General features: G+C 45.5%; 1 protein-coding gene across 8 annotated transcripts in view; it reads right to left on the reverse strand.

Annotated features, from left to right (window-relative positions):
• Window positions 1-15,923, reverse strand: part of HHAT (hedgehog acyltransferase) — a 375,148-nt gene that overhangs the window by 54,369 nt on the left and 304,856 nt on the right. For 7 of the 8 annotated variants that reach the window (XM_060396732.1, XM_042229246.1, XM_060396733.1 and 4 more), the window contains one exon: window positions 2,055-2,199. The exons of the other annotated variant lie outside the window; for it this stretch is intronic. In XM_060396732.1, the coding sequence (XP_060252715.1) occupies window positions 2,055-2,199 (145 nt within the window). The remainder of the gene's footprint in view (window positions 1-2,054; window positions 2,200-15,923) is intronic. 8 annotated transcript variants of the gene reach the window in all.

A 15,923-nucleotide genomic window follows, 5' to 3' on the forward strand; every position in this document is an offset into this window, starting at 1 on the left:
CCTCACCGCCACCTTCATGCCCTGTCTCCTACGTCGCAGTGGTTCTGTGCCCCCCTCCTGCCCTACGCCAGCTCACATTTTTAACTGCCTCTTGGGTACCTCCAGGGCTTGTCTCATGCGCCCTGTCCTGCCATGCCACAGTCCGCTGTACCCGTGTGCTCCCCCACGTCTTCCGCTGCACCTGGGGGGGGTGCGGTCGTCACATGACTGGTTCTGGCCAGTGGAATGTGAGCAGAGATGGCTAGTGTCACTTCCGGCGGGGACATTTAGTACCTGGTGACACCACCCGCTCCATGTTCTCATCTCCTCCGTGATGCCAGAACAAGGAGGTGAAGAATCAGAACAAAAACAGTCTAGGTCCCGAAGTCACTGCTTAGAAAGAGTCTCTGGACCCTCACTGAACTGCTGAAGGAATAAACTTCTATGGGGAAAAAATTAGTGAGAGTTTGGGATGATCTGACCAAGCCCCTAACGTTAATTACCCCCACATACCTGCCTTCTTTATCTGGCAAGTTCTGACTTACTGCTCAAAACTCCAGTTCAAATGTCCCCTCATCTGTGAGGCTCAACCACGGGAAGGTCAGCCCTCCACTCTGCGACCTCCAGCAGTCCCTCGTGCGTTCGGCCCAGCGGTGATCTGACTCTACGGACACATGTCTATTTGCACATCTGGCTCCCTCATTTGTGCCTCTTCCACCCTGGTCTCAGTGCCTTGCAAGCAGCAAACACCTGGAGTGTTTCTCTACTGAAGCCAAGATTAGAGCCTTCTGGCTCAGATGACCAGCAAAGCGCCAGTCAGTATTTTCAGAGTCATCGTGGTCTCTGCACTGTACTAGGCATGGTGGGAGGAGGCAAGAAAAGCCAACAGCTCTGTCGCCTACCTCGAGGAGGGTTTTTTTATCTTTCAGTCCTCTGTGCCCCATTACCTCCCATCTTCATTCAAGGACAGCTTCCATGTACAAATGACCTGGTCTTTTCAAGAACCATCAGTGAAAACACTTCTCCGAGAGGGAGATCAAAGGGGTATTGGGGTGACAAGATGAAAGCAGAACAGGGCTCTCTCCTGGTCCCTCTGAGCCCGGTTTGCCCAAGCCTGCCACAGTTTACACACACGACCTGGCACCCTGGGACCATGCAGCTGTGTCAGGTTACTGCTGATGTGAAAAGCATCACTGGCTCGTTGGGGACCCAGAGGTAGAGATAACACCCTAGCCATGACCAGGTCACGTCATCACCACTTGGCAAAACTTGCCAAACCAAAAGCACAAAAGCATGTCACTGGTCAGGGCAAGAGAACAAGGGATCTTGGCTCTGAACACACGGTGAACTGGCTGAGTAATGTGCTCTGTGAGTCATTCCTGTTCTTCCAGTTCTTTTCAGGACGTGATGTAACGCTCAGATTTAGCCCAAAGGAGATGGTGACCACAAATAAAGGATGACCAACTATTAATGCAGTCTTTTCACAATAATGCCCACCAACCAGCACTTTACCTGCTGCAGGTGTGACGTTGCTGTGGACGTGGAGACATATACGAACACTGAACACATGTTCATTAAACATGAGGCTGGCTGCTGGTGCCAGCGAACCAGTGTCCAGACAAAAAGATCCACAACAAAGAGGTGTGGCCAACCAGGCACTGTGCCCACAGCAGCAGGAGACCACAAAGGGGCTTCTAGGACATTCTCCTGGTAGGACTGTCAGAGTCGTCAGTGGAACAAAGTCAGACTCTGCAGTATAATGAAGGCTGGTCTACAGACAGTAGGGAAGATTAGGAAAAATGTTTAAGTTGGAGACATAACCTAGCAGCAGGGAAAGACGGATCTTGAGAGAGTTGGATGGTACGTCTTGAAGTTAAGTATCAGCATAGCAGACAAGAGGTACATCAAAATAGAGGACAGCTAAAGCCACAGCTAAACCCAGGACTTTGCTCCTGGCTGGTGTTTTTACAGGTCACATACCACGGACAAGACAAGGAATGCCTCCTCCTGCCCCACATGTGATACCGACTGCATAAATGCGGGAAACAAGCAGCTGTCTGAAAACAGCACCTTACCTTGTATGAAGATCCTATCCCAGTAGATTTCCCCGACTTGACTGCCCCCAAGAAACACCAGGTTGGACAGGATCAGCATGGAGGTGGAACAAGAGGCAAGAGCGGCATGCAATCGCCGGCGAGCTCCTGGGGAGAGGAACTGGGCCTGGGGGAAAAGGCGAGAAGGCATCTCATCACAAGGGTGGAAAGAAATCGGGCTGAGATGTCACACGGCCTTTCTGTTACCAGCTCAGGATGCCTCCTTCTACAGCTTGAGGTAGATTGTTATTTAAACAGCTTTTTTTTTTTTTTTTTAAATTACTATTTCTGCAGGATGCTCATTCTGGTCTAAGGAACGCAGTGACACACTCCCAAGTTGCTTCTTACTGCCAAAACAGGCTTCCTTCTGACACGTGTAACACAAACACCCAAACTAGTTGCTTAGGATCCAGCTGAAATGGCTCCACACGTTTTCTACACATTAAATCTACAGGTACAAGAACTGTTTAAACTGCTCTCCACGACAATAAGAACAACGCCATGTGATGAGGCAAGATCAGGGCAATCTTCTGAGGGAGTTAACCAGACCCTGGGAAGGCCCTCCCCCATAAATCTGACCCACTATTAAGGAGGAACCCCATTAAGAGCAGGCAGCAGAATCAGAACAAGCCAACCCCATTTCTGGAATCAGAGTTCAGGGAGCCAGGTTACCTGACAGGGAACTTGTCAGAGCATAAGATAATCGTGGGTAATGCCGGCGCTGGAAATACGCAGAAACTGGAGAGACGTTTTCCAGCAATGATGGTAAAGAATGCCGCTCATCCGTCCAAGGTCTTCATTGCATTTCCCCCGCCCCTTTTAATATTTTCTCAGGGATTTCATAAAGTAAACAAAGCCTTTATTCTTCAGGGTTCATCTTTCTGGTACCCTACTGAGTGAGATCACCGTGACGTGCCTGGCGTGTTTGAGCCCCAGGGAGTGCCCTTCAGGACTGCAGATTTGGAATGAGAACCAGGTGGAGCACAACCCAGGGTTTCTGACAAAGACCACAGCCTGAGCTAGAGACACAGAGAGGGAGCAAAGGTTCAAGAGATCATTCCTGAACAAATTCCTGAAGCCTGCTCATCTCTGGGGTCACTTGCATTTGATTTCAGCTGTGCTCCAGTGGCAAACGAAATTCTGAATTACCCGAATCTATAGCAGGCAAAAGGACTAAGCCAGAGGGTGAGTCTCCAGCAGGAAACACTTATTCCTGGCGACCCTGCTGAGGATCACCTGTGGCTATTCTGAAAGCCCTGATCAGCATCCTCTGAAAAGTGCTGCGGAATGAATTCCCGACCCCTCCCGTTTCTCTCCCGCCAGCCCCAGGTCTGGTCTGCATGCTCAGATATACCTGCTGCCCTATGGCTCCCCATCCATGGCTCTCTCCTCCAGCATCATTTTGGAGCATGGTTTTCCTGCCACCATATGTGAGAGGCGTGGCTTTCTCATAGGTAAGTTGTACAGCAGGCATTGACTAGGTTGTCTGCCTGCACCTGGTTGTTCTGGAAAGCTCTCAAGTGATGCTGACATGCCCTGGTTAGAGGCCACCAGACAAGATGACCTCTAGTCTCTCTCCTCCTCTAAGAGGCCACAAGCAAGTACAGCGGATGCTGTCAAACAGGACCAGATCAGAGATAACTACACAGCATAGAAACTGGTAATGAAGGAGAAATGGAGATGAAGCGTGTAATTCAGCACTCTTAACCTCTGAGAGGGCTTCCCTGATAGCTCAGTTGGTAAAGAATCTGCCTGCAATTCAGGAGAAAGTGAAAGTGAAAGTGAAGTCGCTTAGTTGTGTCCTACTCTTTGCGACCCCATAGACTGTAGCCTACCAGGCTCCTCTGTCCATGGGATTTTCCAGGCAATAGTACTGGAGTGGATTGCCATTTCCTTCTCCAGGGCATCTTCCCAACCCAGGACTCAAACCCAGGTCTCCCACATTGTAGACAGACGCTTTACCATCTGAGCCACCAGGGAAGTGACCGCAGCTCAATTCCTGGGTTGGGAAGTTCCCCTGGAGAAGGGATAGGCCACCCACTCCAGTATCCGTGGGCTTCCCTTGTGGCTCAGCTGGTAAAGAAGCTGCCTGCAATGCAGGAGACCTGGGTTCAATCCCTGGGTTGGGAAGATCCTCTGGGGAAGGGAAAGGCTACCCAGTCTACTACTCTGGCCTGGAGAATTCCATGTATAGTCCATGGGGTCGCAAAGAGTCAGACACGATGGAGAAAGAAGTTCAGAAAGAAGAACCTCTGAGAATGAGGAGACACTGATCTTCCAGTTTCCACATTTCTGAGCAGAGGAAGATACTTCCTGAGTGTTACTGATTCAGTTAGCAGTGACTAAGAAGGCAGGGGAAGGGGAAGAGGGGAGAAAGGGGGAAAATCTAGAATAATAGATCAAGAAAATATGGATGGCTACAATCCACATAAATGTGCCCAAATAATTCTGGTACAGGCACCACTGATAACACAGCTGATGTCTAAGGAACATGAGGAACTTCTGTTTAAACCCCATCAGGCTTCCCCAACTTTATATCCTGTTATGGGAATTCAAAGACCCTACTGATTTTTCCCCTTTTAATGTCAATTACAGAAGAGTGCAAGTTGCCTGGTTAAAGCTCAAAGTGGTTCTCCTTTTGTGGGAAATGATAACAAATATTAAATAATCAACACAGAGATAACGAGCGAGGAAAATACCCCTTGCCTTGGGTTGCTAAACAGGGCTGTGTTTAGCAACCAGGTTACCTGGTACTGGCCAGGGTCAGGGTGTGGTGATAAGCAGGTGGGGGGCAGGAGACAGAAGCTGGGGGGGACAAGAGACACAGCAAGGGAAGAGGTGCCAAGGTGAGTGAGTGCTGGACACACAGGGATCCTCTTTCCAGCACCTGAGGCCCTGCTTCCTACGGCTCTTCCTTTGATTCTCTGATTACCCCAGTATCTCTCTCAGCTACATGATTCAATAAGTTCCTCTTTCGGCTTAGGAAAAACAAAACTCAGAATAACAGCAAATACCAAGGAGCCTCTGATCTCAGAGACAAGAGGGAAGATGCAAAATCGGAAGTGACACACTACAATTCAATCTTTAGAAACAGTTCATTTATTTTAGAAAACTAACAAGAACGTTAAAGGCATGGGCTGTTGGAACCAATAAGCTAGAAAGACTTAAGGAGAAATGAAGATGCTCACAGGCAATTCTTAATTACCCCCGGGGCACGTGGGTGGCAGACAAAATAGATGATGATACAGAAAAGCCAGAAACCTAATTTTAACTAAAAGCCCCATCCTCTGAACTGACAAAATTAGCCTTGCCAACAAGAAGTGCACTTGACACAACTTTACATCTCTTCATGGTGAATCAGTGGGAGGGCAGAATGATGGGCCAGAAGGAAGAAAAAAGAGAACCTGTCTGGATGACCCACAGGAGAGCAATAATTAATAGCAAAGAGGGTGCAAATCTTGGCTGCATCCCATCTTTCCTCTTTAGGTTCCCTGGACACATTGGGGAAGGTGACAGATTTGACATCAGGGATTTCTATCTTGGGCACCATCTGGCATTTGCCACTGGTTTTCAAGAACCCTAGGGATTAAGTACCATATTCAAGGTTTCCAGAAGCAAAAATGCCATCTGGGCAAGGCTGGAAGGGTATACTCCCTTGGCCCAGCCAGCTCCATCAATAAATACAACTTTCTGAGTCCCTGGGACCCTCGGGGTCAAACCTTCCGCTTTAAGCACTTTGTTTCTTTGCACACTAAAGACAGGATGCAGCCAAGATTTGCACCCCCTTTACTATTAATTATTGCCCTCCTGTGGGTCATCCAGACAGGTTCTCTTTTTTCTTCCTTCTGGCCCATCATTCTGCCCTCCCACTGATTCACCATGAAGAGATGCAAAGTTCTGTGGTGACTACTGTCATCACCCCTGTGATCCTTCATATCCTCTGGGATGCAGGTCCATGTGCAGGGTCAACCCTCACAGGTTAGTCACCCATCCTCCTGGATTCAGTTCAGGTGCTCAGTCGTGTCCAACTCTTTGCGACCCCATGGACTGCAGCACGCCAGGCTTCCCTGTCCATCACCAACTCCCAGAGTCTACTCAAATTCATGTCCATTGAGTTGGTGATGCCATCCAACCATCTCATCCTCTATCATCCCCTTCTCCTCCTGCCTTCAATCTTTCCCAGCATCAAGGTCTTTTCCAATGGGTCAGTTCTTCACATCAGGTGGCCAAAGTATTAGAGTTTCAGCTTCAGCATCAGTCCTTCCAATGAACACCCAGGACTGATCTCCTTTAGAATGGACTGGTTGTATCTCCTTGCAGTCCAAGGGACTCTCAAGAGTCTTCTCCAACACCACAGTTCAAAAGCATCAATTCTTCGGTGCTCAGCTTTCGTTATAGTCCAACTCTCACGTCCATATATGACTACTGGAAAAACCACAGCTTTAGACTAGATGGACCTTTGTTAGCAAAGTAAAGTCTCTACTTTTTAATATATTGTCTAGGTTGGTCATAACTTTTCTTCCAAAGAGCAAGCATCTTTAAATTTCATGGCTTCAGTCAGCATCTGCAGCGATTTTGGAGCCTAAAAAATTAAGTCTGTCACTGTTTCCATTGTTTCCCCATCTTTTTGCCATGAAGCAACAGCACCAGATGCCATAATCTTAGTTTTCTGAATGGCTTAGGTGCTTGTAAACTCCCTTGGTAGGAGAACTCAGGTTGAGGAATTGTAAACTAAAACGGGAGGGGGGAAAAAACATTGTGCGATGAAGATCCATCATGTCAGTAAAGAACTGCCAACTTGATCAGATAAGGCAATGATTAGTAAACAGAGTTTCATTTTCATCAATGTATCAGGACAAAGAGAGCGCCATCTGGTCATGGTCTCTTCTCAGAGGATAGATGAGATTGTGTCCATCCAATATTCTGGCAGCAAAAAATAAATAAATAAAACTGGGAGTGGCACTGCTCCCCAGGGGACATTTGGAAACTGCTGGACATTTTTGGTCATCCCAAGGACAACACAATTGCCAAAAGGTAACTGTGGCATTTGATAGGCAGGGGCCAAAGATCATTACCACAATGCAATGAGTGGGACAGAATCGTTCTACCTAGAATGACAACAGTGACCTCTAGAGAAAGGGTTAAAGGTTTCCTTCTAACTCAATACAGAGCTAACCTCTCTCTAGGACTATGGGGCACAGAAGCTCCCTGTTCTTTAATTAGGTTGTTGTTGTTAATTGCCAAGTTGTGTCCAACTCTTTGTGACTCCATGGACCATTGCTCACCAGGTTCCTCAGTCCACGGCATTTCCCAGGCAAGAATACTGCTACTGCTAAGTCATGTCAGTTGTGTCCAACTCTGTACGACCCCATAGATGGCAGCCCACCAGGCTCCTCCGTCCCTGGGATTCTCCAGGCAAGAACACTGGAGTGGGTTGCCATTTCCTTCTCCAATGCATGAAAGTGAAAAGTGAAAGGGAAGTCGCTCAGTCGTGTCCAACTCCTAGCGACCCCATGGACTGCAGCCTACCAGGCTCCTCCATCCATGGGATTTTCCAGGCAAGAGTACTGGAGTAGGGTGCCATTGCCTTCTCCGAGACAAGAATACTGGAGGTAGCCATTTCCTTCTCTGGGGGATCTTCCCACCCAACGGCTCGAACCTGCATCTCCTGCTTTGTAGGTGGATTCTTTACCACTGAGCCACCGAAGATGCCCTTTAATTAGGAGCAATGCCAAAAACGTGCCCCCTTTTCCCTGGGACGTAGAAAACTGCATCCCAGGTCAGGGAAAGCATTCCTTTTACAACACCCCAGTGCCAGACCCCCCGAACCAATCCTCTCTACCATCTGGCATCAAATTAAAGAGAGGAGGGCCCTCCTGAGCCCCCTCAGTCACATTCAGGCAAGTTGTACCATCAGTTCCAATCTCCTCGCACCCACAGCCCTGAAACCCAGAGCACAGAGGAAGAACTGGAGGCTGAGCACATGGAAAGGCACCACTTTGTTCCCCGATGAGGTTGACCAGTTTTCCTGTAGAGACTCTGACTGAGGTGACAGGCTGGGGCAGTTTCTTTCCATGTTAACATCAATATAACCCACTCTTCAGACCCAGAAATGGGTAGTGGGCTTGGGGCCTGGATACAGTGAACCCCTCACAGCATCCAGAAGTACATTCTCTGTGGCTCAGCTGGTAAAGAATCTGCCTGCAATGCAGGAGACTTGGGTTCAATCCCTGGGTCAGGAAGATCCCATGGAGAAGAGAATGGCTATCCAGTCCATTATTCTTGCCTAGAAAACCCCCATGGACAGAGGAACCTGGTGGGCTACATACAGCCCATGGAGTCCCAAAGAGTCGGACACAACTGAGCAACTAACACTTTCACTTTCCCTGGGTAACAGGCCTAGAACAGACCTCTCATTCCTCTGGGCGAGCTCGCTGTCTCTGACAGAAGAAACGAAGAGCTGGCAGGCGGAAACATTCTAATGACGGTTCAGCAGTGGCTCTAAACTTCCGTCTAAAACACTGATTCCAAAGGTGAGGCGTGTAACCCAAACAAAGGAAACCTAGGGCCCAACTAAACTTTTGTCGCTCGAGTTTACATTTCCTGCTGCAACATGCCTGTTTATTCTTATCTCCATGGCAACTCCTCTATCTTTTCCAGTCAACATCCTGTCCCTGGCAATCACAGGACTGGCCAGGCAAACAAGCTGGGGCCTGGGGGGCTGCAGTCCATGGAATCTGGGTCAGAATGGATGCTCAGACGGCCACGGGGCTGAGAGGCAGATGGTGCATTGGGGCTGAGGGCTGCTGTGCTCTGTGGGCCCCACACTTGTCCACAGAGGGACCGCACACAGGGCTGAGACAGGAGGAGGGGACAGGCTAAGCATCTGGGGGAGCAGATGGGGAGGAGGAATGGCTGTTGGAGACGGTGACAAAGGCTTGGCAAGTGGGACCTGATGCTGTTTATTTTTAAGTGGGGGAGAAGCTAAAAAAAGGAACTGGGTGGATTTGAGCAGCTGGACAGTTCTTCCACATCATCACTGAAGTTTTTCATTTTCTAATAAAAACGCTAACCAGAGAGTAACAGAGGATGGACAAGGACATGGCAGAGGGGGAGACTGGTGCACACCAGGGAGGGCGAACGAGGGGTGGACATCCCACAGGCCAGAAAGAGGAGATCGAAGACAGCAAAAGAAAAATGATGCTTCCTGTGAAAGAGAACAGTGGCCAGAGTGAAACGCTAAGGATTAGGAGGACCCAAACCCCAAAGGCATTCCAGGGTTCCTGCCCATCTCTGTTCCAACCTTCCAGGACACTGCTCCCCTTGCTTCCTTTCTCAAGGCACTTGAGTCATTTCCACTTAAAAGTTGGCGTTTTACCAGTTACCCTTCTCTCTCATGTTCCCACCAGCATGGTAAGTTCCTGAAGGATAGTGTGGCCTGTATTTCAATCTGTGCACTGAAGGCCCACTCAGACTGTGTGTGCTCAATAATTATCTTACAACTGTTTCTCCCTTTGCCTTACGTAAGTTCCAGAATCTCCTGACTTCCTTACTATCCCATCTCCATCCTAGAGCCAAGCCAAATAAATATATAAAAGCAGTCAGAAAGTAACACATCCTTCTTGGGTGTGTACAGAGCATCAGAAATTCACTGGCCAATGAAGTTAAATTTTCTAAGCTCTGTTTGCTAGTTCGATTTAGATCGAACTATCAGTGACACTCCTGAGAGAGAGTCACTGCAGCGGTAAAGACAAAGCTGGTTTTACTTAAACAGAACAATTTAAGTTGTTCCATAGTTTAGATGTCCTGCTGAGTTTTTAAAAAAAAAAAAAAGAAGAAGAAGAAGAGGCTATAACTCGGGATCCAAATCCATGCAGCATATGAAAGAATTTCAAATAACTAAACAAACAACTGGTTCCTGGCACAATCGGAAAGCTTAAGCCGTATATTAAGTGGCTAGGTTCCTGCTAAAAGTTCTGGAATGGCTGAAAAAACTGTCTCACCCTGTGTTCTTACTCTTCCACTACCCACCTTCGAGGTGGCTCAGTGGTAAAGAATCTGCCTGCCAATGCAGGAGATGCAAGAGACATGGGTTCAATCCTCGGGTCAGGAAGATCCCCTGCAGTAGGAAATGACAATCCATTTCAGTATCCTTGCCAGGAAATCCCATGAACAGAGGAGCCTGGTGGGCTACAGTCCATGGGGTCACAAAGAGTCAGACGTGACTGAGCACAGCCACACACACATCCAGTGTATTTCATCTCTGCTCTGGATTCCGTAGAAGAGTCTCTTTCTTAACTGACACGCTGGCCTCTGACCTTTCTCCCTCTACTTCACGAAGCACACGCACTCTAACCCTCCACTATGCAAAGTGTTTTGGTGATGGTTTCATTGCTTACAGACTAAAATCCAAACTGGGAAGGCCCTCAACAATTACAGCCCATTTCACTTTCCAACCTTAAGTCCTACCATACTTTATCAGTGACACAGCATCACTAGTCACTGCTATCCAGACACTTTTACATCTGTGTGCCTTCGCACAAGCTGTCTGCTCTACTGAGAATGTGTTCTCCTTATTCTTTCCTCAGGCTTCAGCTCAATGTCAGCTCAGGAGAACAACGGCTTTGGACCAGCCCAAACTGGGTCCAGGTTCTGGCTTTCCACCTTTTAACTGTGCTGTCCAGAGGAAGTTCAGGCTCTCTACCCAGTTCACAGCTGCTTATGATAACTCGTGTCTGTGTGTGTGTGTGAGTCACTCAGTCGTGTCTGACCCTTTGTGACCCATAGACTGTAGCCCGCAGGGCTCTAGGCTGTCCTAAATCTGGCACAGTTGGCCACTTATTTTCTCTTTCTAACCTAAGGTGGCTCAGATGGTAAAGAATCCGCCCGCCAATGTGGGAGACTCAGGTTCCATCCCTAGGTCAGGAAGATCCCCTGGAGGAGGGCATGACAACCCACTCCAGTATTTTTGCCTGGAGAATCCCCATGGACAGAGGAGCCTGGCAGGCTGCAGTCCATGGGGTCACAAGGAGTCAGACACAACTGAGTGAATAAGCATATAACCTAAGGGATAGGTAGCACTGATCTATAGATATTAGATAACACAATTTTTTAATGTAATAAAATTCACCATGAGAAGAGTTCTAGCTATATTGCAAAGTATATACAATTATTCCCATTTCACAAAGAAGGGACTAAAAGGGCAAACTAAGTAAACTGGCCCCAGGTTCAGGTTCCATGCACTGGTAAGTACAGAGCAGGGATTCACACGGGTTTCTCTAACTCAATGTCTTCATACTCCCTGCTACAACCTCACGTCTATGTTTAACAGCGAGCATCCCCTTCTTTAGACTGAAATGTTCAAGCAATTTGTCTCTTTAGTGTCAGATACACAGTAGGTTTTTAAGAAATGTTTGTTCCACAAATACTTCATGCATGTGTTCCTTTAGCAACAGTTGATAGATACTCACTAACTGTCAATTTTAGGACCTCAATATTAGCAACAACAATTCGATTTTTAAAAAGTAATTGGAATTCACCATTACATAAGGGGAGTTAATATATTTCCCAAGAAAAGGACACCTCAGAGACGAAAAGTAAAAATACAGAATTGCTGAATAAAAATGAACAGGGCTAGTATCCAAATTTAAAGGATGAAAATGATCTCTGTTCAGAAATGACATGATCTTATATGTAGAAGGCACTAAAGAATCTATTTAAAAAGTTACAACCAGTAAGTTCAGCAAAGTTGCAGTATATAAAATTAACAGGCAAAAATCCATCACATGTCTATACATCAACAATAAACCTTCTGAACAAGAAATAGATAATTCCATTGGCAATAGCATCAAAAAGAATAAAATACTTAGGTAGAAACTTACCAAAGGAGGCAAAATACTTACATACTGAACACTACGAAACACTGTAGATATGACACCCATATTTATGAGTTGTAATCCTTAATATTGCCAAGATGACATTACCACCCAAAGCTATCTACAGATTCAGTGAAATCCCTATCAAAATTCTAAACCTTTTTGTTTCCAGAAATAGAAAAATTTAACATAAGCCAAGCATGGAAACTTAAGGGACCCCTGAATGACCAAACTGAACTGAACTGAATGACCAAACCAATCTTGAAAGAGAATAGGAAAGTCAATCAAGATGGTGGCATGAGAAGGTCCTGAACTCCTCTCCTCCCATGGAGGCACCAAATGTACAGCTAGGCATGGAGCAATTCCCGGTGAAAGACATCCGTAAAATATAGTAAAGTACCAAAGAGAAATCACAGAGCTGAAGAATACAATGTCTAAACTGAAAAATTCAATAGAGGGTTTCAACAGCTCAACAATGGACTAGATCAAGAGGAAGACAAGATCAGCAAACTCAAAGGACAATAGACTTCATGCAATCAGAGGAGCCAAAAAATAAAAAAAGAATGAAAATGAGTGAAGACAGCTCAAGGGACTAACAAAAGCCATCAAGCAGACTAAAGTACTAAGGGATCCCATAAGGAAAAGAGAGAAAGGGAAAGGGAGAGAACACTTATTCACATAAATGATGGCAAACTAAACTTCTATAACCTGGGGAAATAAACAGACATCTGTATCAAAGAAGCCCAAACAGTACCAAGTAAGATAAATCTAAAGAGACTCACACAAAGACACACTATAATTAAACTGTGAAACGTTAAAGACAGATGATCTTAAAAGCAGAAAAAGAAAGCAACTTGTTATGTACAAGAGAACTCCCATAAGACTTTTAGCATATTTTTCAACAAAAATTTTGTAGGCCAGAAAGATTGGCACAATATCACAATATATTCAAGTGACTGAAGGAAAAACTCTGCCAACCAAGAAATACACCACCTGACACAAATAGTTCACAATTTGTATCGAAACCAAAAGACCCTGACAGCGAAAGCAATCTTAAAGAAGAATGGAACTGGAGGATCAACCTTCCTGACTCCAGACTATACTACAAAGCTACAGTCATCAGGATAGTATGGTACTGGCACAAAGACAAATATAGATCCATGGAACAAAATAGAAAGTTCAGAGATAAATCCACACACCTATGGACAGCTTATCTTCGAACAAGGAGGCAAAAATGCACAACAGAGAAAAGACAGTCTCTTCAACAAGTGGTGCTGGGAAAACTGCATGTAAAAGAATGAAACTAGAAAACTTTCTAACAGCGTACACAAAAATAAACTCAAAATGGATTAAAGACCTAAATGTAAGACCAAAAACTATAAAACTCTTGGAGGAAAACATAAGCAGAACACTCTCCAACATAAATCACAGCAAGTACCGTGATGACTCACCTCCCAGAATAATGAAAATAAAAACAAAAACAAACAAATGGAACCTAATTAAACTTAAAAGCTTTTGCACAATGAAGCAAACTATAAGCAAGGTGAAAAGACAGCTCTCAAAATGGGAGAAAATAACAGTATACAAAACGACTAACAAAGAATTAACCTCCAAAATACACAAGCAGTTCATGCAGCTCAAACCCAGAAAAAGAAATGCAAAAAAAAAAAAAAAAAAGGAATGCAAATCAAAACCACAATGAGGTATCATCTCACACTGGTCAGAATGACCATCATCAGAAAGTATACAAACAGTAAATGCTGGAGAAGGTATGGAGAAAAGGGAACCCTCTTACACTGTTGGTGGGAATGCAAACTAGTACAGTCACTATGGAGAACAGTCTGAAGACGTCTTAAAAAACTGGGATTGTAACTGCCATACGACACAGCAATCCCACTGCTGGGAACACACCCAAAGGAAACCAGAATTGAAAGAAACACATGTAGCTCAATGTTCACTGCAGCACTGTTTACAATAGCTAGGATATGGAAGTAACCTAGATGTCCACTGGCAGATGAGTGGATAAGGAAGCTGTGATACATGTACACAATGGAGCATTATTCAGCCATATAAAAGAATGCATTTGAGTCAGTTCTAACCAGGTGGATGAACCTAGAGCCTATTACACAGAGCGAACTAAATCAGAAAGAGAAAAATACTGTATATTAATGCATATATATGAAATTTAGAAAAACAGTACCAATGACCCTACATGCAGAGCAGCAAAGAAGATAGAATTCTGGACTCAGCTGGAGAAGGTGAGAGTGGGATGATTTGAGAGAATACCATTGAAACATGTACATTCAGTCATTTCAGTCAGTTCAGTCGCTCAGTCGTATCCGACTTTTTGCAACTCCAAGGATTGCAGCACGCCAGGCCTCCCTGCCCATTACCAACTCCCAGAGTTTACTCAAACTCATGCCCATTGCATCAGTGATGCCATCCAACCACCTCATCCTCTATTGTCCCCTTCTCCCCCCGTCTTCAATCTTTCCCAGCATCAAACTCTTTTTCAATGAGTCAACTCTTTGCATGAGGTGGCCAAAGTACTGGAGTTTCAGCTTTAGCATCATACCGTCCAAAGAAATCCCAGGGTTGATCTCCTTCAGAATGGACTGGTTGGATCTCCCTGCAGTCCAAGGGACTCTCAAGAGTCTTCTCCAATACCGCAGTTCAAAAGCATCAATTCTTCGGCGCTCAGCCTTCTTCACAGTCCAACTCTCACATCCATACATGACCACTGGAAAAACCATAGCCTTGACTAGACGGACCTTAGTTGGCAAAGTAATGTCTCTGCTTTTGAATATGCTATCTAGGTTGGTCATAACTTTTCTTCCAAGGAGTAAGCGTCTTTTAATTTTATGGCTGCAATCACCATCTGCAGTGATTTTGGAGCCCCCAAATATAAAGTCTGACACTGTTTCACTGTTTCCCATCTATTTCCCATGAAGTGATGGGACCGGATGCCATGATGTTCGTTTTCTGAATGTTGAGCTTTAAGCCAACTTTTTCACTCTCCTCTTTCACTTTCATCAAGAGGCTTTTAGTTCCTCTTCACTTTCTGCCATAAGGGTGGTGTCATCTGCATAGCTGAGGTTATTGATATTTCTCCCGGCAATCTTGATTCCAGCTTATGTTTCTTCCAGTCCAGTGATTCTCATGATGTACTCTGCATATAAGTTAAGTAAACAGGGTGAAAATATACAGCCTTGATGTACTCCTTTTCCTATTTGGAACCAGGCTGTTGTTCCATGTCCAGTTCTAACTGTTGCTTCCTGGCCTGCATATAGGTTTCTCAAGAGGCAGGTTAGGTGGTCTGGTATTCCCATCTCTCTCAGAATTTTCCACAGTTTACTGTGATCCACGCAGTCAAAGGCTTTGGCATAGTCAATAAAGCAGAAAGAGATGTTTTCTGGAACTCTCTTGCTTTTTCCATGATCTAGAAGATGTTGGCAATTTGATCTCTGGTTCCTCTGCCTTTTCTAAAACCAGCTTGAACATCAGGGAGTTCACAGTCCACGTATTGCTGAAGCCTGGCTTGGAGAATTTTGAGCATTACTTTAATAGCATGTGAGATGAGTGGAATTGTGAGGTAGTTTGAGCATTCTTTGGCATTGCCTTTCTTTGGGATTGGAATGAAAACTGACCTTTTCCAGTCCTGTGGCCACTGCTGAGTTTTCCAAATGTGCTGGCATATTGAGTGCAGCACTTTCACAGCATCATCTTTCAGGATTTGAAACCGTTCAACTGGAATTTCATCACCTCCACTAGCTTTGTTTGTAGTGATGCTTTCTAAGGCCCACTTGACTTCACTTTCCAAGATGTCTGGCTCTAGATTAGTGATCATAGCATCATGATTATCTGGGTCGTGAAGATCTTTTTTGTACATTTCTTCCATGTATTCTTGCCACCTCTTCTTAATATCTTCTGCTTCTGTTAGGTCCATACCATTTCTGTCCTTTATTGAGCCCATCTT

This window comes from Ovis aries, chromosome 12, assembly GCF_016772045.2.
Source record: "Ovis aries strain OAR_USU_Benz2616 breed Rambouillet chromosome 12, ARS-UI_Ramb_v3.0, whole genome shotgun sequence".
Classification (NCBI taxonomy): Eukaryota; Metazoa; Chordata; class Mammalia; order Artiodactyla; family Bovidae; genus Ovis; species Ovis aries.